Raw genomic sequence first — 26,594 nt, 5'->3', positions numbered from 1 at the left:
ATAAAATCACATAACATGACTGACATCACATCACATTACTTGTGACCACTAATCACACATGCACAAGAACAGTGTTGATATGCCTAACCTACTAACCTACGACAACCATGTCAGGCAATAGTTTCCATCAATACTAATAATACCTTGCATTTATAAATATAGCTCATTTCTAAACTAAAGCCATGTAATGTCTTTCTGGCATGTGTATAGGGAGGTGATTTTGATCTTGAAATCATCACCTGCCTATCTAGGGCTACAATCACCTTTGAGGCTGGTTTATTTTGTCACATCATATATAGTTACATGACACAGACAGCTGTCTCTGCAGGTGATGTGCCGCTTGGAGTGGTTATATTTTGTTAGGCTGTCTTCTTTACCCTGCCTGTTTCAGCCCCTTGCAATATTTACAGAACACGAGGTTGTTCTCAAACTCTAGCCAAGAGAAGAGTCTGATCCGATCTCCTCTGGCTCAACATTGTCTGTTGTCCCAGAATCCAACTGATAACAATTAGCTACATACGTTAGTGTGAGACGTCATCAAGTGCCAACACAAGACTTCTGGAGCCTGCCGATGTGAAAAAAGAAAAGCTGTAGGAGAATTGTATCTATTTCTAGGCGCATATGCGAGTGAAATGCTGAAACTGTTCATCCCTGTTACATTGGGTGTAGCTTGTGTACTCAGAGCAGGAAGAAGGCAGGCAGTACGTTCGAACTCGAGCACCCCCAAGCCAGCCACTCTCTGTGACAGGCAGCAGCAGCTTTAAACAAAACCTTTACCATAAGATCCTATTAACAACGTACGCACGCTTTCTACAGAGTATCATTCAAGGTAGTACACACAGTGCTTTCATTGAGTTTATCGCCTCGACTGCAAAGCACCTTCAAATGTAGCAGTTAATGTTTTAAGGACATCAATATGAAAGGAAGTCAAGGTGCTTGGGCAAGAGAATGATGATAGCTAACATTATGAAACCTCATAAATACTCATCTTCATACTTATCTTCAACAACAACAACTTTACTGTCCACCCGGCCTACAGAAGCACATACACAACACTCAGGACTTGATGTCAGGAATGCTGAAAGGTATTTGACATTACAACCAAAGGCGAAATACACTAAGGTAAGAGCAGGTCAAGCGACTTTTGTCCCTTGTGGTTAAGGCCAAACAATTAAGCCGAGTAGTTCATTGAAATACCATTAAATGAAAATAAACAAGCACACAATGACACACAAAAGCATCGCTAACTTAACCTACATTATTGAGATACATTAGACGGTGCTCCAAAATGTTGCATAATGTATGTTAACGTACATGCATCTATGTTACGCATAGGCTAGAGAGAAAAATAATCCTGTTTCACAATGACAAGTATTAGAGGAATTAGGATATTACAAACACACATGTAGAATTCAGCATGAGATGCCCACAGGATCCAACATTGAATGTATATTTTAGAATGAGGAATTTGGCGCTTGGTATTGAAGCTGTTGCGAAAATGATGTAAAATGACATGTCAACATCTGAAATCAATGCTGAAATCAAAGTTTGTAGTTCTACACGTATTTGTTTTGCTTATTAAGTTATTCCTCTTCCCTGTTACTGTTATTTACTGTTATGACCAATAATGCTAATTTAACAATGACATTACTCCCCCTACCTCAACCCACCACTGCCACAAATAAATTGTAGTCCCGTGGGAAATAATATGAGGCAAAGTTAACTGCATTAAGCATTAAGACCCGGTTTCGCGTTCAGGGCATAAATAAAACCAGGACTAAGGTAATCTGGTTGAAGTTAATCCACACTAATCCAGTTGCTTTCTGAGAGGTCATTCAACTTCAGATTAACTAGTTACAGACAACAGTCTCAGACCAAGTTAATCAAGGACAATTGAGATCATGTTTTGCAAGCCGAATCAGATCACATGGTGCAAAGGTGAGGGTGGGCTAACAACCTGGAGTGGAATTTTTCAATATACGTTTGACCCTGAGAAAAAAAAGGAAAGAACCTGAAAGCAAGAAGACACTTGTACTGAAATTATTTCAGAGTATGCAAATTTGAATGAATCTACTGGAACTCAAAAAGACCCAACAACTCGGGTTAGTTCATTTATTTTTTTCTTATCTACGGTGGCCTGAATGTACTATTCATGCAATTTTAAATGTGTAGCTTCTCATGTGACACACACACATTCTACACTCGCCACTAGATGTCGGTAATGTTACATTGATAACAAATGAGGTTACATTACATTACCTTCACCCTGCATGGAGTCAGCCATGGCGTGTCTAACATGACATGGTTAAAAAAACTTCTCCCATTCCGTGTGGAAGTGCTAAGTTTTTAGCTTCTTACTTTGTTGTTCCAAACTTTCTTAAGTTTAGAAAAAGTAAATTGGACAGACTAACTACTTAGCTCAATAGGCCAGGCCAAGTTTTTGAGTCTTGACCTCGACATAGACCTGGACTAGCTACAGTCTCTCTTCAAGAAAGTCTGAGAGAATTTTAATCTATGTCTGAGAATCTGTTGCTCATTAAGTCAGCGTGCATGGAAAAGTATTTTCCAAGCAATTGGCTGGCAACCGGTCCAGGGTGCCTCTCGCCCAAAGTCAGCTAGGATAGGCTCTAGCATACTCAACCCTAGTGAGGATAAGCAGCAGAAAATGGATGGATGGAGGTACGAGATACTGCACAAACAAATTGGAGGTCAATCAGTGTCGAAAAATAGACTTTGTTCAACCTTTAAGATTCCACTGTACATGGAGTCCTATATTCTCGTGGCTTATATGCAGCACATTGCGTCATGTGTCTAAAACATGAGAGCATTTAGCTCCCATACCAGTTTTATGTTATTGCCGTTTATATTTAAACTGAGCTGTTATCCATTCACTGCGGGCTGCCTCAAAGAAAGGATAGATGGGTTACCGAGTAGGTTTGGGTTTTCATGTGTTTCATCCTGAAAACGTGAAAATCATTTGCAACAGATTTGCACACACAGTGAAAGTCACAGTCACAAAGTCAAATGAAATGTTTTTTCTTTGTTTTAAAAATCCTTCTAACTGTTTTGGCACAAAAGTTTTCCACCCCATATTTCCATTCGTCTAGCACAAGCTCATTGCGGCGAGGTGTCTAACTCTCGTATGACCCCATGTTGAGTTGCCAGAACCATCAAGCTGTTGCATTTTACACCCCATTAAAAGACCACAGAAAATGGATGTTTTTAGTATTTTAAGAAAGAGCTGTGGATTTAGGGGAAAACATGCACAGAAACATAATAAAATAATAAATAAAATAAAATAATAGCTCATCATCACTTTTCAAAAGCACAGCTACGGCTGTAAATAGTCCTTTAGCCAGAACACAGCACAAATGATGCAATCAATTGAATGCAGTATAAATAAACCATGCAAACATTCCAGAGTCAAACGTCAGGGGGAAGTCGTGCTGCACAATGTAGAGGAATTAACACCGTCATAGGCTGGCTCCCTCACACTCGCACAAGTGCAATTTGTCCAGTCTGTCCAAGTCTGCTGCCAGTTTGTGTCCAGCCGCTTAGTGGACTTGTAATTTAGGAAGGGGCTGTATCATGGCAACAGTTAGCAGCAAATTCCTTTCTCAGCACTGCCGTGTTGTGTGGTCCTTTTTAACACTGTGCTGACCATGCACAAGTGAAGCACCTTAAACAGGCTCCATTTCTTTACTACATGGGTTACTGTTTACACAAACTATTATCAAAATTCAGTCTTGTTGCAAACATTTCCAAAAGGTTTGAACACAACCATGATTAGTGGCTTTTCAGGGAAGTGTGAGGGGTTTTGGGTTGTGTGCCAGGTTTCCAGTGTGGCACAGCAGGAAAAGGAGATCCATTAAGGCCGTGACCCCCGAGGATAGCCGGTGCACTTTACAGCTGTGCTGTCCAAGGACAACCTCACTCAGGATTTGCACAGACACTAAACTGCATTTATATGTGATCATAGTTAATATACAACATTGCCAAAAGACATAATACAAGACTTGTGTCCAAATTTCTGTATTTAGAAAAAAATATAAATGGTCTGTATAGATTTGCATTTTCAGAGAGGTATTGATTCAGTGACAATATATTTTATTATTGAGGGTTGTTGTTTATGTGCTATAACTATAGAACTGCATCATCAGCATGTAATATGGTGGAACCTTTAAGGTCAAATACAATATTTTTGCAGGATGCTCCATTGTGTAAATTTGTAAAAATTTCCAAACAATATTCAAGTGTTTTAATTGATTTATTTGTGGCGACCCGCCACTAACTAATATTGACCGCCACAGATCGATTGTGATATCTATTAAGAATTATCCATGTGTATGCACATTTATGTGGAGACTCTTAACTTTAAAAGTGTCAGTTCCTCTCCCAGTTTGTGTGTGTGTTACAATCGGTTATGCTATTATCACAGACATTTTGCACGATCTATTGGTTCAAAGTAATTGTCGATGTGAGTTGTAACACTTTAAGACAGGGTGTCAAACTCAGTCTCAACTTTAGGCCAAGTGCCGAACAAGACGAGCAAGCAGTCGGTCCCACCACAATCTGTGTGTCTATCCATGTTTTTTAAACTCTGTCAGCCTCGTGAAAAACGTGTGATGACCACATTACACGTTACCAATGCTGTAGAAATCCGAAAGCTAAAATGCTAAAGCTACTTACCATTGAGAGACGTATTGAAGCAACATCTTTTTTTGAGAGACTTTGTACGGTCCAGTCTCTACTTCCGGATCGGCTTCGGGATCCAATCCAACAAATATGGCTGTATGTTGAAAGTGGACATTTTAAAAAGAAAAATCACCATTTATTATCCTATACTGTTTATCAACTCCTATGAAGTTGGGTTCGGCGGCTATCGGCACAACACCGAGCACACTTCTGAGCACTTGGGAGTGTGACCAACCATGGTGGAGGGGGTGAAATAAATTACAACAGACCGCTATTGCTGGAAGCATGAAATCCAAAGTAATACAAGTGAAATAGGTGCAGATTCTGGAAGATCTAGAAATCTTTGTGTTGGTTATTGTGTATAGCTGCTCTATAGGAGTCCACAACTCAATACAAAGGGCCAAAAAATTAGCATAGTGTGTCTCCTTTAAGTCAAATTGACTTGAAACTTCTCACACAGCTTAATTCAGCTGAATCACCACAAAATCTGGTAGGCCAACACACATTTAGGGGGCTGACAAGTGTGTGTGTGTTTGAGCAAGTTTGGTTGCCCTAACCCTAACTTCTGTGCCCCATAAGTCCTTGGCCATTTGTCTAATGATTACAACATTGTGAGAATATCTGTATTTCATGTCTAGTATGTCTTCCAACACATTTTGACCACAACCCATAGACAGCGCCACAAAAGTAATTTCAATCATATCAATGACTTCGAAGTAGAAGCCAATACAATACAAAACATCAGTTATCACACACTGACGTCCTTTCAGGTTGAGAGGCCTTGTAAGAGAGCTGATAACGTTGGGTGGGGAAGTTCCTCTACATTTTACACACTACCCCCCCCCCCCCCGCCCCTCCCTTGAAAGATGACAACACAATGTCTGTGTATTATTTTCCCCCTACTTCCTGTCTATTGTTGCACTGTTTCAGCAACACTCATCCCATCATAAGCAACACCCTAATCCCCCACCCCTCCAGGCTAAAACTGCTGGTGCCCGACTAGCACTGTAATAACAACTCTTTTCGGCCACAGGTATTAAAGAGGACAGACGTAAGTCAAGGACAACCTTTGCTGACGTGTCCACTGGCAGTGTCCATACTTGTTACGTTTGCTTCAATTTCCACAAACTCTGGCGCGCTTTCTCTGTTTGTGTAGTTTGTTTGGTCAAGTATGAATACAATCATCCAAACCCTGGTGCACACCAAACAAAATGTGAGTCTTGGTCCGCTCACAAGTGAACTATAGTGAGGTCGGGCTCATTTTATTTGACTTGTTAATGCTTTAAGGACCAAAGACACTGATTAGTATTACAAGTACAAAATTATTATGAAATTTTGTTACGTAACACGCAACAAAAGCTGCCCAATCCCGTCCTTACTTCATGCATTGCCAAATACCAGTGTGAACACTAAGCAAACTGTCTAATTGTGCACCAAAGTATTTTGTAATGTTTGGTCCAAACTAGAGTAGGCCTAGTGAACAACAAGTGTGAAGGCTGCCTGTCCAGTGACAGTTGTTGACATGTAAACTCAGCAGTGGTAAGTTATGTAGCACATTAGCATCAGTGCAGCACACCTGTGCTTGTGACACCTCATTAAGAAGACCAAGGCGTCATAGGTGGGGAGAAATAGCAACAATACAACACTTTTTACATTATTTCTTACCAGATAATCCATGTACAACCGTCGGACAGTCCCAGCAACTAGAAAGAGACTTTAAAATAGTCAGGTTATAGCGTCGGGGGGTTCAAAAATATTGAAAAAACAAACGTCCAGGCAACACGTCGCTTTGTATTCCCCGCCTTCCTTGCAGCCACAGTGGGATACAAAAACAGCTTTAGTGGGCTAGCACTCGGTGGGCTCTCTTTCAGCGTCTTCTCCGCCAGAACAATACCGAAGCGAAGCAGCGACGTCCTGGGTCGATGTGCAGGGAGTAAAAGAGTCCAGAACGTGGTATTTTTCTGTCTAAAATGCCCACTCGCCCGCCGCTCACTTGCAGTTTTTGTCACACACCATAACAGTTCAGTTCAGCGCTGCCTTCAGGAAACTAGCGAAGCCTTGTTGGTGACGTCACGTACGTCGACGTGCGCACGTAGCGTGGTCACGTGACCAAACACATGGCGAAGCCTCGTAAAAGTGTTGTAATTAATTTATGACGAATGTATAGGGATAGACAAACTATACGATACATTTAAAAAATGTTTCACGATAATGCACATACTAGTAACAGTGTCTTATTGTTGAATTATGTTTGTTTGAAAATATTTTTTATAGAATATGATGACTATATGATCTACAATGCTGCATTATTACAATGATATTACACCATGTAATAAGAACATGGTAATAAATAATCACAACAATACTGACGATTAGAATGAGAATCACACCACGCAACTATTATGAGCATATTATACTGAGCATACAAAAAATTGATAAATTCCATCATTTTCATGAATAAATCTTTGGGTGTTTGGAGTTACTATTACTATTTAGATATATCACTGGTGGACGGAGTGGTATTTCAGGAGTGAAATTAAGTTTTTTGGATTAACACAATATGTGCAATATGCATCAAAACACAATTAGACAGGTGCATAAATTGTATTAAATGAGTTGGTATTTAATACTTAATAAAGGTATTTTATATGGCCGGTTGCAAATTGATTTTCTCCTGTGAAGATGGGAAACTTGGGGTCCTCAAAACCTCTGTCAAATGCCCCCAAAATGACAATATAGTTCAACATCATGGGTTAAAGGAAAGCCACAAAAAGCTATCTCCAAAATTTCAGCTATCACTTTCCGCTGTGAGGAACATAATGAGGAAATGGAAGACCACAAACATAGTTACTGTTCAGGCCAGAAGTGGTAGGCCAGGAAAACTATCAGAGGCAAAGGCCCCACAGACCACTTCCATGGAACATCAACTCACTGCAGATGGTGTCACTGTGCATTGTTCAACAATTACAGACGGAAACTTCTCCCAAAAATTTGGGGTGGCCACACTTTTTGCACTTGTCTAAATTTGATTTGATGCAGATTGCACATCTTCTGTTAAACCAATAAACCTAATTTCACTAATTGTAGTTACATACTGTGGCCACTCTGCGGCCACCCCAGTGGCCACCCCCACATCTGGAGGACAATTTTGACAAACAGAGCTCTGTAGTGCAAAACATCAGTTCAGCCTAACGCCCGTTTCCACTTGGACACATTTCACTGTAGCACACAACTTTCTGTGGGAGAGCAGAAGAGAGCTGCCTATTTTGTGGAGGAGCTGTCAATAAAAAACCCTTCTTCCATGACCTGCAAGCAGTAGGTACGTTTTCCATGATTACTTTGGTCGGTTCCGGTCAAGTTTTCTCACAATGTTGACTTGGACGTAAATTCTGTAGCGTAATTTAAATCTGTTAAAATTGGAAGCACTCTGTAACAGCATGAGTGGGCATGTAAATGAAGGAGTCTAGAGTTAAAACAGCAGTGCCAATTGGCATCCATTTCGGTATTATGGCCTGCACGGGCTTGGCCGCCATGATAATGAGCAGAATCCAGAAACTATGTTTTGAGAATATGTCCTCTGCACACTGCTCAGCTATTAATTGCTCTAACAGACAATCCAAAAGCAGTGGTGGAGCTACGAGGTAGCTCTCCGGCCACCCAACTGGCCATCTAGACAATTCAGGTATCAACTTATTGCCAACCCTATGTGAGTCTCACCTTGGCCACCCCAATGAAAACATCTGGCCCTGCCACTGGTTATATACACCCCATGATTTATGAATGGATGAATGATGGAAATGGTCACGGCTGTCCTTCTGTAAGCATTCTGTTGTTTATCTCTCCCATAGTGGCCATTCTACTTAATATGTTTCAGCACACTTTAGAGAAAAACATACTATGATCACACACCATATGGTATATACACATAAAATCCTCACAGGACCAAATTAACTTAACAAAATGAACACCTGGTGGTACAAGCACAATAATGTGAGCTTGTCCTGATTAGAAATTCATGGAAAAAAACACCTTGTAGGAGTGTGTTGACGTGATTACAGTACAGTAATTCTCTTTCTCCTAGATAAGCCTTTCTGAATATTTTATGTACTGTGGGCAGAAGGAAATCGCTTAAGTAACAGGTATTTCATCTCCGGATACCAAATCAGGATGAAATATATTAGAATACTTACTGCGGAATAATGTGATTGCACTTTTAAGTAAATCGTTTCATGTAAGGTTCATTATACAACTTATATTGCAAAGCCCAAAATAGCCGTTAGAGGGCAGCATCGCGCTGGGTTAAGTCATTACCTGATCCTGTTGAAGTCTTTGTGCTGTGATTAAAAATGTTTTATTCATTCATTCATTAATTTTCTACCGCTTTTTCCTCACGAGGGTCGCGGGGGTGCTGGAGCCTATCCCAGCTGTCTTGGGGTGAGAGGCGGGGTACACCCTGGACTGGTCGCCAGCCAATCACAGGGCACATATAGACAAACAACCATTCACACTCACATTCATACCTATGGACAATTTGGAGTTGCCAATTAATTTAGCATGTTTTTGGAATGTGGGATGAAACCGGAGTACCCAGAGAAAACCCACACATCCGAGTGTGGAATTGAAACCTGGTCTCCTAGCTGTGAGGTCTGCGCGCTAACCACTCGACCGCCGTGCCACTATTTAGTGTTTAGTGTGTTAAAATTTGAATTTTATTATTTTTATCTTTGCTAGTGTACATTTAAGTGAAATCTAAAAGCATGCATTGTGACTTTGGAAACACCATTTGATAGTTAAGATTAGGAATGTCCGATAGTTATGGGTACAGATAATTAGCCCGATATCAGTATAAAAACACAATATACAACTTAAATGTGTCATGTTACACATATTGGTATCAGTATTGGTTGATATTGGTATCAGAAATTGAGAATGGCGCAATATCGGCATATCAGTTTTTTAAAGTCAATATTGGTCATCCCTAGTTAAGATAATTGATTCTGCATCTGTGTCATAGTGTAAATGAGTGTATTTCATGTTAATAATAAAAAATAAGAATGAAAAACCTTTATCTAACAATTGTCATCATTTATTGAGAACTACTAAATCTCGAAATACATAATTACTGTGTATTCTCTGCATGTGGTGAAATTGATATTTTATTGAGGCTACAGTAAATGGCCACCAGAGGGCAGTGTCTACTTGAGCAACAGGACTACCTTGGGTCTTTCCATGCAGTCATTTATTATTACTGTATGTATTTTTGTATTGATTTGAAAATAAATGGTTATATTATTTTGTTTTATTACTCTTAAAGCATTTTATATTTGAGTATTTAAATTTCATTATTAATGAATTAAAATTTCGTGACGCCCTTTACAACACTCAAGTATTATTTTGATAACAAATTCTTGCAATTATATTGAAATACCACAACGAAAAAAAAACAAAAAAGTGACGTTGAAAAGGTTCCAAAATCGCCACTGGGATACCATCCTTCTAGCCATCTTTAGCACAGCTTGAACGTGATGACCGATTGGTGCTGTCTGTCTGGATGAGGCTCACAGGCAGCTCCGCCTTCGATTAGTCGGCCTGACGGACGGTGCTGTTGCCAGAAGCAGCAGCAGCAGCAGCAGCGTCCGACGCGGATCGTCCGGAGGTGAGGACTAGCAGGAACGCCATCCACCATTTCAGCTTTGTAGGTGCAAAAACGACGGAATATATGAATTGAGTTGTCGTTTGTGGGGAGTTTGTGGAGTACTTTGTGTAGGGGCCGATAACAACAGCGAGCTCGTCTGCCCGCTGTGCTGCTCTCTGCCCCCGGCCAGCCACTCGGGAGTTAGCCCGCCACCCTCCCGTACAACTCCAGCAGCAGCAGCAGCAGCAGCCAGGCTGTGCTTTACAAAGCATGGCGCTCCGGGCTAGAGCCATTTACGACTTTACCTCCGAGAATCCCGGCGAGGTTTCTGTACGGGAGAACGAGATAGTAAGTTTGTACAGCGAGAAGGACATCGATGGCTGGCTGGAGGGCACCAACAGCAAAGGTGAGAGGGGTCTTTTCCCGGCGTCCTATGTGGAGATCCTGAGGAGCGACAACAATAACACATCTGGGGACACGTACCCGCAGTCGCGCTATGCCAATGTGCCGTCCACAGGTTTTGACGGCTCTTTTAAGACCACAGTGGACAATGTGCCCAAAGCTGTCAACGCACCACAGCAGATCTACCAGCAGCCCAGTGATGATGACTGGGATGACGACTGGGACGATAGCTCCACTGTGGCAGACGAGCCAGGCACACTTGGAAGTAGGTACTTTGAAGGAAATGGACCGTCCACTTACAGGGTGTCTACCACCTCCATGTCAAGAGGTCAGGCCCCGAAAAGCTCCGCGACAGTCAGCAGGAACTTAAACCGCTTCTCCACTTTTGTCAAATCCGGCGGTGAGGCCTTTGTTCTCGGCGAGGCAGCAGGTTTCGTAAAAGATGGGGATAAGATCTGCGTGGTGATGGGACAGTATGGTCCGGAGTGGCAGGAGAACCCGTACCCGTTCACCTGCGCCATCGACGACCCCACAAAGCAGACCAAGTTTAAAGGGATGAAGAGCTACATCTCCTATAAGCTGACCCCCACACACACTCAGAACCAGGTGAATAGACGCTACAAGCACTTCGACTGGTTGTACGCCCGCCTGGTGGAGAAGTTCCCCGTCATCTCAGTGCCTCACATACCAGAGAAGCAAGCCACTGGACGCTTTGAGGAGGACTTCATCTCCAAGAGAAGAAAAGGTCTCATCTGGTGGATGAACCACATGACCAGCCACCCCGTCCTGGCCCGCTGTGACGTCTTCCAGCACTTCCTCACCTGCAGCTGCACGGACGAGAAGGCCTGGAAGCTAGGTAAGAGGAAGGCCGAGAAGGACGAGATGGTGGGCGCCAACTTCTTTCTCACTATCAGCACACCGGCCTCACCGCTCGACTTCCAAGAAGTGGAGAGCAAAATAGACGGCTTCAAGGCGTTCACCAAGAGGATGGATGACAGCGCTCTGCAGCTCAACGCCACCGTTGGAGAATTCGCCCGCAAGCAGATAAGCGGCTTCAAGAAGGAATATCAAAAGATGGGCATGTCCTTCAAGGTGCTCAGCCAGGCCTTTGAGATGGACCAGCAGGCCTACTCAGCTGGACTCAACCAGGCTATTTCATTCACTGGGGACGCGTTTGAATCCATTGGAGACTTTTTTGCAGAGCAGCCCAACAAGGACCTAGACCCCATCATGGATTTGTTAGCGCTTTATCAGGGACACCTCGCCAACTACCCAGACATCATCCACGTACAAAAAGGTACCACACACGCGTCACATTGTCATATTAGTTTTGGGCTGGTGGGATTAAAATGATTGTAATCTTATAGGAAGTATATTTATATTTCATCTCCAGTACTTAGAGGCGGGACAGAGGTGGTCTCATGTCCATGAGATGGAGATTTTTCCTTTATGATGTAATGAAAACATGCAACAAGCAATCATTTGAGTGCCTCTTCTCTCAAAAGTGGAGGAAATCTTTCTCATAAACAGACTCTAGAGCAGGGGTCACCAACGCTGTGCCCGCGGGCGCCCATGCGCCCACGTGGACCACTTAAGGTGCCCGCGAGGCATCTTCTAAAAATAACACTGGTCACAAATTATCATTGTTATTTTGTGATTTAAATTTTGAATCAGAATTGCTTACATTAATGTATTTTTTAATTGTCTTATAACATCAAAAATTACAACAAAAATATTTTATAACAAACTCTTACCTCAAGTCAAAGTTCATGTGTGCGCACGCGTCTGCTCACCGCTTTTCCGATATAGTGCAGCGGTGATGAGGAGTTAGCTTACTCGTGCAGTTTAGCCCCCAAAAACATGGCAGAAAAGCGAAAAAGGACTTACATTTTCCACAGTGATTGGGAGGAAGAATCTTATTTGCGGGACGACTGTTGCAATATCAAAGCGGCACAATGTGGAGAGACACCGCGAGCTACCCACCCGGCAGCGCATTAAGGACGGAAAAGACCCGTTTGTTAAAGGCAGCTTTGGGCAAACAAAGGACTTTTTTTCACTAGGTGTTACTACTACTATTCCTTTTGTTCTGAATACTAAAAAGTCATCCGTGCAGTTTTGTCATTTTGGAAGTTCACCGCAAACAGGTCATGTAGCCCTTCATACTATCCGTGCTCACAAAGTAGCCCTCGGCCTCAAAAAGGTTGGTGACCCCTGCTCTAGAGACACATAATACTGTTATAACGGCACTAAAAAGTATTTTTTTGGATAATAATGGTTAACTGAGACACTTTGATGGAAACACAGATCGAAGGTAAGGCTACATATTGGAGAGGCCGCTACTGCTGCTTTTTGTTTTTGAATTTAAGAAAGTTAACGCTATATGTAGCCTGCGTTCCTATGTTGGTATGTAATGGTTTTATCTCATTTGAACATGCATCAGATTACAATTGAATGCATCACATAATCAGTTCACAGTTCCACATGTCCAAAAGGAGTAGGAAGAAGCAAAGCTTATTAAATCCTACCCCTCTATCTGGTACTTTTACAATCAGTAACTGTTACTTTTGTTCACTTCCTGCTTTCCCAATATAGTTTAATTTTTTTTTTCACGTACTGAAGTATGAGGTGATATGACCATACAATGACATAATGGGTACCATAGTACCATATGTGAAATCAATACAGTTCCGGTAATGCTTAAAATGGCCCGAAATATGTCCAAATACTGTAAGTATTACATGTTATCATGTATGTACCTGTTACTACATGGGTAGAGAATGCATATAAATCCATAAAATCTCATTGGAGGGTTTCGGAAGTCTTTTAATATCGGTCTTTTTATCGGTCAGTTACTACTGCTTATAAGAACCATAAAATAAGCTTTAGATAAGACTCATGCATACCTGGTGTCAGGAGATGTTGCAGATCATTCCAAGGTTTGTTAGCTAGATGATGCAAACACCAGGTGAAATTCTGCCAAGAAGTCTGTTGCAGGCTAAGGAAGAAATGAAAAACATTGATTTGTTACATTGACTTTGGTCGGTTGTTGCTGGTAATAAGAAAAATGATTGTGATTTTCTAGTAGTTTGCATTTGTGACTAGCCTTCCAACAATATAACAACATTGTAGTGCAATTGGATTATTTGACATGGGTCCCAATCGTCACACAGAAACTCATTGGTGGTCAACATTCCGCATGAAACCCTCCGATTGTTCTGACTATGTGTCAAATGTCAGTGTTGTGAGAGGCAACATTGTTAGGCAAGACGCACTGACCCACAGCATTGTTGTGTTTGTTGAGGAGGAAGTGAGCAGTGCTGTTTGCAATCATGCCACAATTGCTTCCTTCTGAGGAGAAAGCAAAAACTATTAACCGACATATAAACATTTCCTGCCTAATGCGCAGCAGGGTGGATCTCCTTCCTGATGCCATCAAACAGAAACGCGATTGAGCAGATAAATAAAGCAGCATGTCAAATATAGATAAGAAGATCATGTGAATAAATCCATCTGATCCTGTGTTCAGTCCTTGCCTGTAAATACCACAGCTGGATGAGAAATGAATCACTCATCCTGCAAGCTCCTCTAGTGTTTACATTCAATACCTCAAACCTTCAAGAACTGCTAGTTGTCGGTTTTAGAACGCCATCTTTCCTGTGGACACAGCGCAGACCGCCAATATTCAGCATTGTCACCAGACAGACCGTCAGATGCGTTCACTGACACTCCGAACATCACAACAGCATCTGTATTTGTGGTCTAAATGTGGATATTCCTATCACTCCAGGGCTCGACAATAACGATGTACCGATGGCCCGGGGCAAGTTAAAACTAAATTCGGGCAAGTAAATCCAATCATTAATATTCCCATCGGGCAAGTGCACTTTAGCATGCCATACTGCCAAGAGTTTTTTTTAAAGCGGTTCTTGTTGGGTGTTGGTAAAACACGGACTGCGTAATTCCGGTGGTAATTAGCAAACCAATCCTTGCAAATCTTGAAATGGACCAATCAGAATCGTTTATTTAGACCGCGGTCCGTAATCCACAGTCCGCGTTTTACCCACACCCGTTCTTGTTCGCGATCAACCAATCAGCGATCGTTTTACTAGGAAAACATCTATCATGGCGTCCCTGCCAACATCGTCAAAAGTGATGAACCAGTGCCTCCTAAACAAGTATTTTATTAGCGGCAGCAAATCAAATGATGGCACAGGTGAGTGAATCACGTTGCTGTGACAATTTGAAGTGGTCACAATGAAACACCGCCCATTAGATCCAATACCAAGTGCTGATTTTGCACAAGCTGCAAAATCTATCGGTTCAATTTCTCTGTGTATTTTTCTCACCTTTGCTTCACAAATTATTGTTTGACCATTGAACATTTTTTCTGGATTAAAAACACTTTACTAGTACACAAATGTGTCTATTCAATAATGTTTCATTGTGGTGCACAACTTATAAAAAATTTGTGGAGATGTATGTTAAATACATCTCCACAAATTTTCAGACATTCCTCCAAATACAATGCATCAGTACTATTATCCGATGAATTATCAGCATATATTGATATATGATATCATTATGGCACTTTTCATTTTACATGGGGCAAGTTCGGGCAAGTAGTTCTCACCTTAAGGATTCCCTATGGGCAAGTCATTTTTGTTTTTAACGTAGAGCCCTGCACTCACTTTGTAACTCTGAATCTTTGCTGCATTTAAAATCGCAGAAAATTCACTCAAAAATTAAACGTAACGTGGTGTCTTTGAACACAACTCCTCATTGCTCATTGCATAATACAGTTAAAGTCTGTTTCAACTCATTCAATCCCAGTCATTTTTCAAAATACAACTCCTTCAGCGCCGTTTTAGACGATTTAGACTGATTTTTCAAGGCACACTACTACTAGGAAACTACCAAAAGAAAGATTCGACTCTCATCTCTCATCAGGAAAAAAAGTTTGTTCCTACCTTTTTCCAATCTTTAGTAATGATCAGTAGAACATAGGTAAGTTTCAGGAAAATATCAGTTCCCCACAAAAAAGGGATAAAACCAGCTTGCTAGTTTCTCGACAATGTTTGATAATCCCGCCTTGTCATTTATTGTTCTTTCAATAAGACACAGTATAAATGGGAAAATTACAGATATAGTGTGACAGTGTGATTAATCGTGATTAATTAATTTGAAAACCATGATTAATTAAATTATTTGACAGCCCGACTTAATACTAGTTGATGCCGTTTGGTGAGGACACCAAGTGTGCACAAACTACAGTTAGAAATAATTGATATAAAAAGGTATTGGTTATCAGTATCGGCTTAAAAATATAATAACAATATCCACCATTTCTGGCTTTGTGTTTATGTCTAATATTCATCCCAAAATTTTGTGATGTTCATTTACCAGTGTTCAGTCATCCAATTCCAATGCTACCTACCAAATTGGTCACCTAATTGTTTTTAAGTGAGCGACTGCATTCCACGGTCATGTGTGCAAACTGTTGTTGACACTGGGTCTATTCACGCCATGATAAGCAACGTTCATTCTGCAGAGCAGCTGGAGCTACCTCCATGAGCTAAAAGTTTGTCACAAGGCAGTCGACCTCACACAGGTGACTCAGTCAGCAACGGCATCATCATTGACTTGCTAGCAAACATGGAGGTCAAACAACAGGAAATAAATGTTAAACTATAGTGGTCTTTTGTATTCATTGATATAATATTCTATGAGAGGTTCCTTGAGATTATGGGCTGTGTGTTTCCACACAGTCAGACTTCAACATCTTTCAACATTCTACTTTCAACATCACTATTGATTGTTATCTCTGCTGTGAGTTCATCGGCCATTATTAGCCTGAGGGTCCAATGATGGTATCCAATATATCCAGTATCTAACAAAAGTGAGTCCACTCATCACAGTTTGCCAACCATTCTCAGAACAGCATATCTGTCAATGCACAATATCAATATACTCAACAAAAATATAAACTCACCTCTTTTTGCAGAACAGTTTTCTATGTACACAAGAGGCCTATCTCAAATATTGTTCATAAATCTGACTGAATCCGTGTTATGGGTTCATAATTCATCCACTTCACAGGTGTGGCATATCATGATGCTGATGAGGCAGCATGATTATTGCACAGGTGTGCCTTAGGTTGGCCACAGTAAAAGGCCAAGGTACTTGAATAATTAAATTGAAAATGAATTAATTATTTTTAAATCATAATTTATTCAATCTCAATCTGTCGCTATCGGTACCCTCCAGTTTGGCTGATTTTTGACTATTTTGATTATTCAAGGCGCACATAATATTGTGTTCTTGGGCTATATGGACATGGTACGTACGAAAAGAAAAACATCTTTCATCAGGAAAAAAAGCTACCTTTTTCCGTTCTTTAGTAATCATCAGTAGAATACAGGTAAATTCTCAACAAAAAAAAGGGAAAAAAGGCTTTTCGTTTCTGATAGTATTTTGAGAACGCCATGTTTTCTTGAATATTTGAAATCCATGCTACTAAAAAGACATTATTTTCTACATAATATTTGGAGGTTGTTCTCCTGAAATTGCAATTTTTCTGTTGTAATATTTTGACTTTATTTTTTGTAAAATTACACCAATTTTTTTTTAACTTCTTCAACGTTCTTCTTCAAAATTTTCTTAGTCATTCACATAATATTTTGACTTTATTCCCGTAACATAACTTTTTCGCAACCTAATTTTCCAAAAAATATTCATTTATTTTTTTCTCATAATATAATTTGTTTTTGCATTATTTCTTTAATATTTATTTTATTATTAATATCTTTTCAACATGATGCTGCTAAAATGACATGTTTTAATCCTAATATTATTATTATATTTTCTATATATTATATATATATATATAATTATTATATTTATTCATTTATTTTTCTTGCTAAATTACATCCTTAGAGTGTGTCACGGGCCACCAATGGCCCCCGGTCTGTACTTTAGACACCCCTGTTATAAACAATAATGGCTGTAAGTTGTTTTTAATCATAGGCCAGGAAAAGGTGAGACACTGTGGCCTTAAAAAAAACAAAAACAAAAAAAAAAAGGTCAAAAAAATCTCTTGTTTTCTTGTTCTTGCTCAAAACATGTATGCACAGCCATTTTAAGAACCAGCTGTTGACGTTGGCATGGGGCTTATGAGCAGTTAAGTTCCACCCGGCACTAAAACTGTTAAAACTAAATTTGTGATGCGACCAGACCATCTGAAATGTGGTTATATTTCAGCTAACACGACACTAAATCATTCATCATAGTGAACGTTACGGTACACACAAGTCCTGGTTTCGTCATCTGTGAAGAGAAAAACAATGACTGCGTCTATTTGACATGTTTTCCTCAGCCATGAAATGTGCTGCGGTGCGCTGATGGACAGTTTGTGCTGATGAGATTGGCGGAATGCGGCTGGATACTCAGGTCGCACACTCTCCTAGTTTAGTGTTATGTAAGCAGGGATTACGCAAGCGCTGGATGGACTGCCTCCACAAGACAGAGCCCAGCAGGGCCTGGTGCCACCTGCACATACCAAAGTCCGTCAAGGATCTTCACCAATTGAAAAGCTAGAGGATATGCTATATGTAATTGTAATTGATGGCTTTATGAAGTGCTTTCATAGTATCGAAGATTGTCACATCAGCATACCATGCATTGTCATGACTTTTCTAGCGATATCAAAGAAACCCTGTGATGTCACATATCCGGCATGTGATATTACATGTCACGATAAAGTTGATATGTTAAATGTGCTGAAACACAGTTTTATTTTGACATCACAAGACCACCACAATGTCACTCTGCTTCCTTGCTAATTTCCCACACAGCTCTCGGCAGCATCAGGCAGAAAAATCCCATTGGCTGATTTTTACCAACATTGGTGGAGGAATGTAGCACAGGTTCAGATCTGTTGAACACAGTGGAAACATTAATTCATTCATTCATTTTCTACCGCTTTTTCCTCACGAGGGTCGTGGGGGTGCTGGAGCCTATCCCAGCTGTCTTTGGGCGAGAGGCGGGGTACACCCTGGACTGGTCGCCAGCCAATCACAGGGCACATATAGACAAACAACCATTCACACTCACATTCATACCTATGGACAATTTGGAGTCGCCAATTAACCTAGCATGTTTTTGGAATGTGGGAGGAAACCGGAGTACCCGGAGAAAACCCACGCATGCACGGGGAGAACATGCAAACTCCACACAGAGATGGCCGAGGGTGGAATTGAACCCTGGTCTCCTAGCTGTGAGGTCTGCATGCAAACTCCACACAGAGATGGCCGAGGGTGGAATTGAACCCTGGTCTCCCAGCTGTGAGGTCTGCGCGCTAACCACTAGACCGCCGTGCCGCCAGTGGAAACATTTTGATGATTAAAATATTACAGAAACTTATTTCCTCGGCGTGCTGATTCCACATCGAGCATTTACCTTACGCTATGTCCGTCAATAACAGCCAGCATAGATACCGCAACAACACTTACGATGTCAGCTCTCATTGGGATGGCTGTGTCTTCCAGCACAAGACGTGTGCTCCAGTCCTCATGTAAAAAATGCTGACGGCAAACAAGCGTCTTGTTAAGTCTCTGTAATGAAATTCGTTGCTGACACAAACAGCTAGCAAGGCGTTGTGTTAGTCCGCCAGATAAAAATAGTTTTTCATGTTCGCTGCGACAATAATAATATTGCTGTAACTGGTTAATATAGAAGTCCGTTATGTAAACGGAGCACTGTTGCCGTTTTTGAGGGCTTTACTGTGAAAATAGATATTTCCCATGACGTCCTTTGTTAGCTAGCTCATATTAACTCATATAGGATTGTGAATGATGGGCAAAATTCTCCCAAAAGTGCAGTTCCCCTTTAAGCTTAATTTTTTTTACCATCAGGGCCATCTTATATTTGTGTCAATGCCATACATCACGCATTATTATATGTCATGGTCATATGTGTGTTTTGGTCTCTGGGAGGAACCAGATTAAATTGAGCTGAAAACGTTTGGAAGGAAAGGAAGCAAACACGCAGCTCTGTGTGTGTGTGTGTGTGTGCGTGTTAAAGGAAGTGGCTATGGTTTGGTTTCAATGTGAAAAGGCGAGGTTGCAGAGCATCATGTGTCAGTGTGACATACCACAGGAACTTACGACTTGTGTGCTGCGACTCCTCCCGCCGGAGTGAGACAGATGTGTTTGTTGGATGACGTCACCATGCACCATGTGGCGGGTGAGCGCTCATTTGCAGTGTGACATCATCGTTATTATTTCAATGTTAGATGTGCTCTCATTCATGAAGCGTTGTCCTTGAAAAAGACACCGACCTCGGGCGGGTGAAGGACATTTTTTTCCATGTTTGTTCCAAGTGTGCATGCAAAGTTGAACATTAATTCACTTCGCCCTTGTAACAGCAAAGAAACAATCTGTCTGCTGATGAGTTTAATAAGTGAGGACTTTTGTTAAAAATTACATGACTTTCTTTCTTAACTGTAAAATTGTCCATAGGTATGAATGTGAGTGTGAATGCTTGTTTGTCTATATGTGCCCTGTGATTGGCTACCGATCAGTTCAGGGTGTATGCCTGAAATCAGCTGGGATAGGCTCCAGCGTACCTTTGACCCTAATGAGGAAAAGCAGTATAGAAAATGAGCAGCAAAAATGGTGAAAAAATGGAGCAAAAACTATCCTGTAACAAGGAAATGAAATACTGAAACTAAACGCTTTCGAGCTGCACGGCGGAAGAGTGGTTAACACGCAGGCCTCACAGCTAGGAGACCCAATTCCACCCTCGGCCATCTCTGTGTGGAGTTTGTATGTTCTCCCCGTGCATGCGTGAGTTTTCTCCGGGTACTCCGGTTTCCTCCCACATTCCAAAAACATGCTAGGTTAATTGGTGACTAGTCCAGGGTGTACCCCGCCTCTCGCCCGAAGACAGCTGGGATAGACTCCAGCACCCCTACGATAAGCGGTAGAAAATGAATGAATTCGCTTTTTTAGCCTTATAGCGGGGTACTCGTAAAAGTCCAATACTGACACTAGGAGCTGGCAAAAGTTCAGAAGCTAAATACCATATGAAATATGAATATGAAATATTTTGGTGCTGATGTGTGCACATGAGTGATAGATCTCCTCTCTCACCCCCCCAAACCAGGAGCCCTGACCAAGGTGAAGGAGAGTCAGCGGCACGTGGAGGAAGGCAAGATGGAGGCGGCGCAGGCGGAGGAAATCAACGAGCGTTGCAACATTATCTCGTGCGCCACGCTGGCAGAGATCCAGCACTTCCATCAGATCCGCGTGCGGGACTTCCGGGCACAGATGCAGCACTACCTGCAGGAGCAGATCGCCTTCTTCCAAAAGATCACAGGCAAGCTGGAGGAGGCGCTGCACAAGTACGACGTAGCATAGCAGCATCTGCCGCTTTGCTACAGGACGTTATGACCTCTGTGACCCCCTGGTGAACCCAACCCTGCTACCTAGAATGTAGCCAGTGGAGCTTCGACGGGTTCGAGGAGAACAAATCCAAGGCTTCATCACATTTTTTGAATGTCTAATGCAAAAAGCTTCAGCATCAATCTGCTGCACCAGGAAGCAAGCATGACTGCATTTATCACGTTTGTATTAGCCTTAATGTTTTTTTTTTTTTTTTTTTTAAAGGGACAGTGTCCTCAGGAGCAGCTACCGTCTTGCTGTGCCTTCTCCTTTTCTTACTGAAAGCTTTATATACAGTATGTAGAAATATATTTGTTTTTACAAAGCATTTAATTGTCTTTGGACTAGAAAACTGTTCGTTGGAAGGCTGAGGAGAAAAGCATGGGTTTTGTTGTTTTTTTAATACAAGCTTGCAAGACGTCAAACGGACACTTTTTTGTACCTAAATCTTGATTTTTGTCTCCCATGAAATGTTTATGAACGCAGTCTTTCTGATGATGCACACTTGTTACTGCTGTTTTTAACGCCAATCATGTTGGTTGCATGACGTGAAGCAGAAATAAATTGCTCCTTCACATAAAAAGGTCTGTTTTATATTGGCTTGAAAATATTTGGGCGACATTTTTAGAAATGCGCTGGAAAGCCCCTGTGGTTATGAAATAAGCGGAGTCATGTTCAAAATAGTAAGTGTTGCGAGAGTTCATATTGAGCATTTAGATTGCTTTAATAGTTAACTTTAGTTAACTAAAACCACCACATTCTTGGGCGGGGGTGTCTATTTTGTATCACTCATCTTTATGCTGGAGGTGACAAAGCAAAGCAGTGTAATATCTAATAATATATCTCATTGGTCATTTTAGTTTTTAGAATAAGCCCAGGGCCAATTAAAGATGACATTTTGTGACATCATTTTTATTTTTAAGCCATTATTGCTGTGATGACAATTCGGTACAGTTATGGAAAACCACATCAAACCACCCTTGTTTCTTCAGTTTCTTCTTCAGTTTAATGCGTGTCACAGCTAATTTGGATAAATACTATAATGACAAAATAACATATAAGTTAAATTTTTGTACTGTTTTGGGTTATGAAGTTGCTAGATATCGGCTCTTAAATGAAACTCTTAAGAGCTATTTTTTGTTATCAGCATTAAATTTGTCAGAACAAATGCACCTTTAGTTGTACCAGGCATTCAAATCAATCAGTAAACTGAAGAAACATTGTGCAATTTTGTTCACTTTGTTCCAAATGACAAAAAATATCTCCTGCTCATCTTATACTGAATGTTTGATCCCAGTTGTATCTTCCATGACTACCGTATTCCCTCGTTTATCACAGTTAATGGGTTCCAGACCTGACCGTGATAAGTGAATTTCCACAAGTAGGATTCCTTCTTCATAATTAGACCGTAGAAAACATTTTTACGAACTTCTAAGTATGTTCTTTTAACATTATGAAATGACATAGACATGAAATAACACTCCTATAGTCACCTTTCCACTTGTATTATCCAAAATACTGTAGTATGCTTATACCATTATCTAGGGGAGCTGAGTGGCGGGAGGACAGGAAGTGACATTGGGGTTCGGAGATGAGTTTTAGCTCGGCATGGGATACTGTTGTAACATCACTGACACCGAGTTAGCAGTGTAGAACACAACACATTATTCATGGCGTCTTTGAATGCGTCTTCTGAATGCCTTACAGTATATTTGTATATCCAAATCCCAGTATTTTGATAAAGAAGGAGACTGACTATTATGAACATGGCAACTCAACAAATCTATTTGTGGCAGCCCAACTTTATAGTGGCCTGCCACAAATAAATCAATGTATGGGAAACACTGGTAGTTTGACCCTGGAACAGTGGGTATTAGTTTCCTAATATGAACACAACAGGTCCAAACCTCAGATCGCTATTCCACTCCATGGACATGAGTAAGAATCACTTCTAAAACCGCTAACTTGTCTGGCAACCTTTCAGAATCCCATTAGCTTCCAGTCACACTTTCATGTGATGAAGCCACACTGTCGTTAAATCGTGGCCTCGGCAGCAAAAGCACTGCGGGATGCTTGGCCGTGCCGCGTCAGTGTTTTCATCCTCGGCCCTGTCAGATCTGCTGACAGCGCTCCAACCACTAACAGCCCATCCCGCCCATGTGGGACATCTGGGCCCCGTTAAAGTGTGTCAGAGCGGATGGCAAGTAGTGAACAGGAAAAGGTCACAAACAGCTGGGAGAGATGTTTTTTTTTCCTGAGAAGCTGTCACCACCATTGCTGCAAACAAGCTAAAGCCATGCTCTGATCTATCTCGAAGAGAATAAACATACTGCATGCAATCCTGGCCTAGAATTCATTTATTCTAGAGTCAAATTGTCCCCATCAAGCCCTTTTAGTGACATTTTAACATTCTTGACTGACATACGAATGTAAAAATAAGTGAACCACTGCATAATAAAACTGAAATAAAGTAAAAGTACTCACATCACAGAGTTGAGTACAGACAAAGAGATGAATGAAGGCCTTTGGAAGGCATCAATGAACAAAATGTAGATTTTTATATGAGGAATATTCTGATTAATAATAGCTAGTTGTACCAATATATTAATCGATAGCATTCATATTATCATAACATAGCTATAAAACACCCAGATGGAATTACTTGGTAAAAGTATTATTATACATGCAAACTACACCTCCAATGTCCTGTTTTGACTGTATCGTTGTATTCAGTGTATAAAGTCACCAAGATGCACACATGCTCACCCTTAGGCTTCTGTTCCATCTCGCCTGTTTGCTGCCAAGACCTGAGGAAATGGGTGCTCTTCTTTGAAACCTCTATCGTTCCTCCCCAGCCTGAACTGAAAACATTTGGGTAGACATGGACAGATGGATTGATATAGATATATATATATATATATACTATATATAGATAATTTCCCCACTGAGGGACGGATAAAGGCATATCTTAATGGGGCTGCACGGCGGACGAGTGGTTAGCATGCAAACCTCACAGCTCGGAGACCTGAGTTCAATCCCACCCTCGGCCATCTCTGTGTGCATCCCGTGTATGCGTGGGTTTTCTCTGGGTACTCCGGTTTCCTCCCACATTCCAAAAACATGCTAGGTTAATTGGCGACTCCAAATTGTCCATAGGTATGAATGTGAGTGTGAATGGTTGTTTGTCTATATGTGCCCTGTGATTGGCTGGCCACCAGTCCAGGGTGTACCCCACCTCTCGCCCAAAAACAGCTGGGATAGGCTCCAGCACCCCTGCGATCGTCGTGAGGATAAGTGTTAGAAAATGAATGAATTAATTAATGAATTAATTAATATAGAGATGGATGGATGAATATATATACATATATATGGATGGATATAGACAGATAGATGGATGGATGAATATAGATAGATATGGATGATATAGACAGATAGATGGATGGATATAGAGATGATGGGATGGATAGATGCATGGATGGATGGATACAGATAAAGATGGATAGATGGATATAGATAAAGATGGATGGACGGATGGTTATAGCTAAAAATTGATAGATGGATATAGATAGAGATGATGGATGATGGATGGATATAGATAAAGATGGATGGTTGGATGGATATACGTAGATAAAGATTGATAGATGGATGTAGATAGACATGGATGGATATAGCTAAAGATGGACAGACGAATATAGATAGATGGATGGATATAGATGGATGGCTATAGATGAAGATGGATATAGATAGAGATGGATGGATATAGATAAAGATGATAGATGGATATAGATAGACATGGATGGATGGTCATAGAGATGGATGGGTGGATGTAGAGATAGACGGACGGACGTACATATGGACGAATGGACATAGAAATTGACGGACAGATGTAGAGATGGATGGACGGACCAGCAGAAATGTGAGAATTTGTCACATGGGTTCCACTACTGTTATGGAACATCATAAACAAGAATACATCATAATACATCATTAAAAAGAAGCGGACGTATCGCTGCTACGTCTAGGCTACAACATCCTCTGATTCAGACTGAAAGAGACCAGTGTCAGCACGTCACCACACACACACGTCAAAAGTGTGTGAAAACCCGCAGCAACAACCGTGTACACGCTGAACACTTGCGTTTTTGAACATGACTCACCTCTCACGGATGCTATTACTGACTCTTTCCACATCAGACTTTGTTATACAAGTTCTTATAAGGCAAACACTTCAATAGCTGGCAGTGAGAAGCAGTAAAACGGTAGCTGCAGACCTAATCAGAGCATCCACATCACTTCCCGTTGCACCCACGCTCCTTGCACCAAGAAAAACAGCAAAATCCCCACTACTTTCTATTCTGTGCCTCACTCAATCACACACTTCTTATCCTGCCAACTCACTGCCAGGGCATAATGACCCCAAATGTCATCAGTGGCTTCCATAATAATTCCATAATACATGATCTGTAATGCTTGGAAATTCCCTGAAGTAATATTTAATCCCACTTATTCCTCCTTGTAATGTTGCCACAGCAAAACAGGAAGTGACTACACTTTCTCTTAGAAGGCAAATGTTTTTTTTGGGATGGCAGTGGCACATTTCAAGTGGAGGTGTGATTATGGGAAGGCACCAGATGGTTGTAGGAAACTCTTTATCTATTCAGTGACCTTTTATTCAGGAGAGAACAAGGTGAGGTTCTAACTGATAGCGCAATCACGTTTCAACTATTTATAGCCAAGCCGCAGCTATCTTAGCATAGCAACCATACCATAGATCAGGGGTGTCCAAACTTTTTCCACTAAGGGCCACTGATATTTTGTAAAGCAACACATGTAGATATGGAAAGAAGCTATATATATATTTCAGCTTTGTCATATGTGAAAAGACCAACATCAACTTCGCTCTTTTTTTTTTCCATTTCCGCTACCACTTTCTTATATTTTGAAGAAAATAAATTGGAGGCTAACTATTTAGCTCAGCAGCTTGTGAAATGCTATAAGTGGTGGCCGTCTCTTCTGTCCCTGCAGGGATCTCACAGCCTCCACATTAGTTTTGCTCAATGTGGTGTAGGACTATAGGGCTGTTATTTCATGTCTACGAAGCTCTAATAATTTTAAAAACTGCATTTAGAAAGTCATAAACAGGTTTTCAATGCTCTAACTACAAAAATATGATTTTTTTAGAATATTGAATCCTACTTTCCAGAAATTCACTTGTCACGTTGGGTCTGGAACAAATTAAATATGATAAATGAGGGACAATTGTAATGCAATAAATCTTGATCAGTTAATTCATGAATTGTATTGTTCATTTCGTACTGGGAAACCACAGACTATCCTTTGCTGCACTTTGCGTGTTGAGTTGGGCAAACTCAAATGCAAAACTTAAAAAAATGTAATTGAATTGTCTTGAAATTTTGAGTTCA

General features: G+C 40.9%; 2 protein-coding genes across 2 annotated transcripts in view; one reads left to right on the top strand and one right to left on the bottom strand.

The window, feature by feature from the left end:
- Nucleotides 1-6,765, bottom strand: part of LOC131128643 (ADP-ribosylation factor-like protein 15) — an 89,304-nt gene extending 82,539 nt beyond the window's left edge. Inside the window, exon 1 of the mRNA XM_058071698.1 lies at nucleotides 6,361-6,765. Within this exon, the coding sequence (XP_057927681.1) occupies nucleotides 6,361-6,372 (12 nt within the window). The 5' untranslated portion in view covers nucleotides 6,373-6,765. The remainder of the gene's footprint in view (nucleotides 1-6,360) is intronic.
- A 3,478-nt stretch (nucleotides 6,766-10,243) lies between these two features.
- Nucleotides 10,244-22,176, top strand: snx18a (sorting nexin 18a). Its single transcript, XM_058071692.1, has 2 exons — nucleotides 10,244-12,029; nucleotides 20,894-22,176. Exons 1-2 carry the CDS (start codon nucleotides 10,601-10,603, stop codon nucleotides 21,145-21,147), a joined length of 1,683 nt encoding a protein of 560 aa, XP_057927675.1. The 5' UTR covers nucleotides 10,244-10,600; the 3' UTR covers nucleotides 21,148-22,176.
- Nucleotides 22,177-26,594: the final 4,418 nt, after the last annotated feature.

This window comes from Doryrhamphus excisus, chromosome 4 (genome assembly GCF_030265055.1).
Source record: "Doryrhamphus excisus isolate RoL2022-K1 chromosome 4, RoL_Dexc_1.0, whole genome shotgun sequence".
Classification (NCBI taxonomy): domain Eukaryota; kingdom Metazoa; phylum Chordata; class Actinopteri; order Syngnathiformes; family Syngnathidae; genus Doryrhamphus; species Doryrhamphus excisus.
The sequence above is the reverse complement of the archived record's forward strand: the minus strand, read 5'-3'. Positions and strand labels throughout refer to the sequence as shown.

Bases quoted from the DNA above. Each gene is read 5' to 3' on its own strand.
- snx18a (XM_058071692.1), top strand. From the start codon at position 10,601: ATGGCGCTCCGGGCTAGAGCCATTTACGACTTTACCTCCGAGAATCCC. The intron at 12,030-20,893 runs GTACCACACACG...CCCCCAAACCAG, and splicing joins CATCATCCACGTACAAAAAG to GAGCCCTGACCAAGGTGAAG.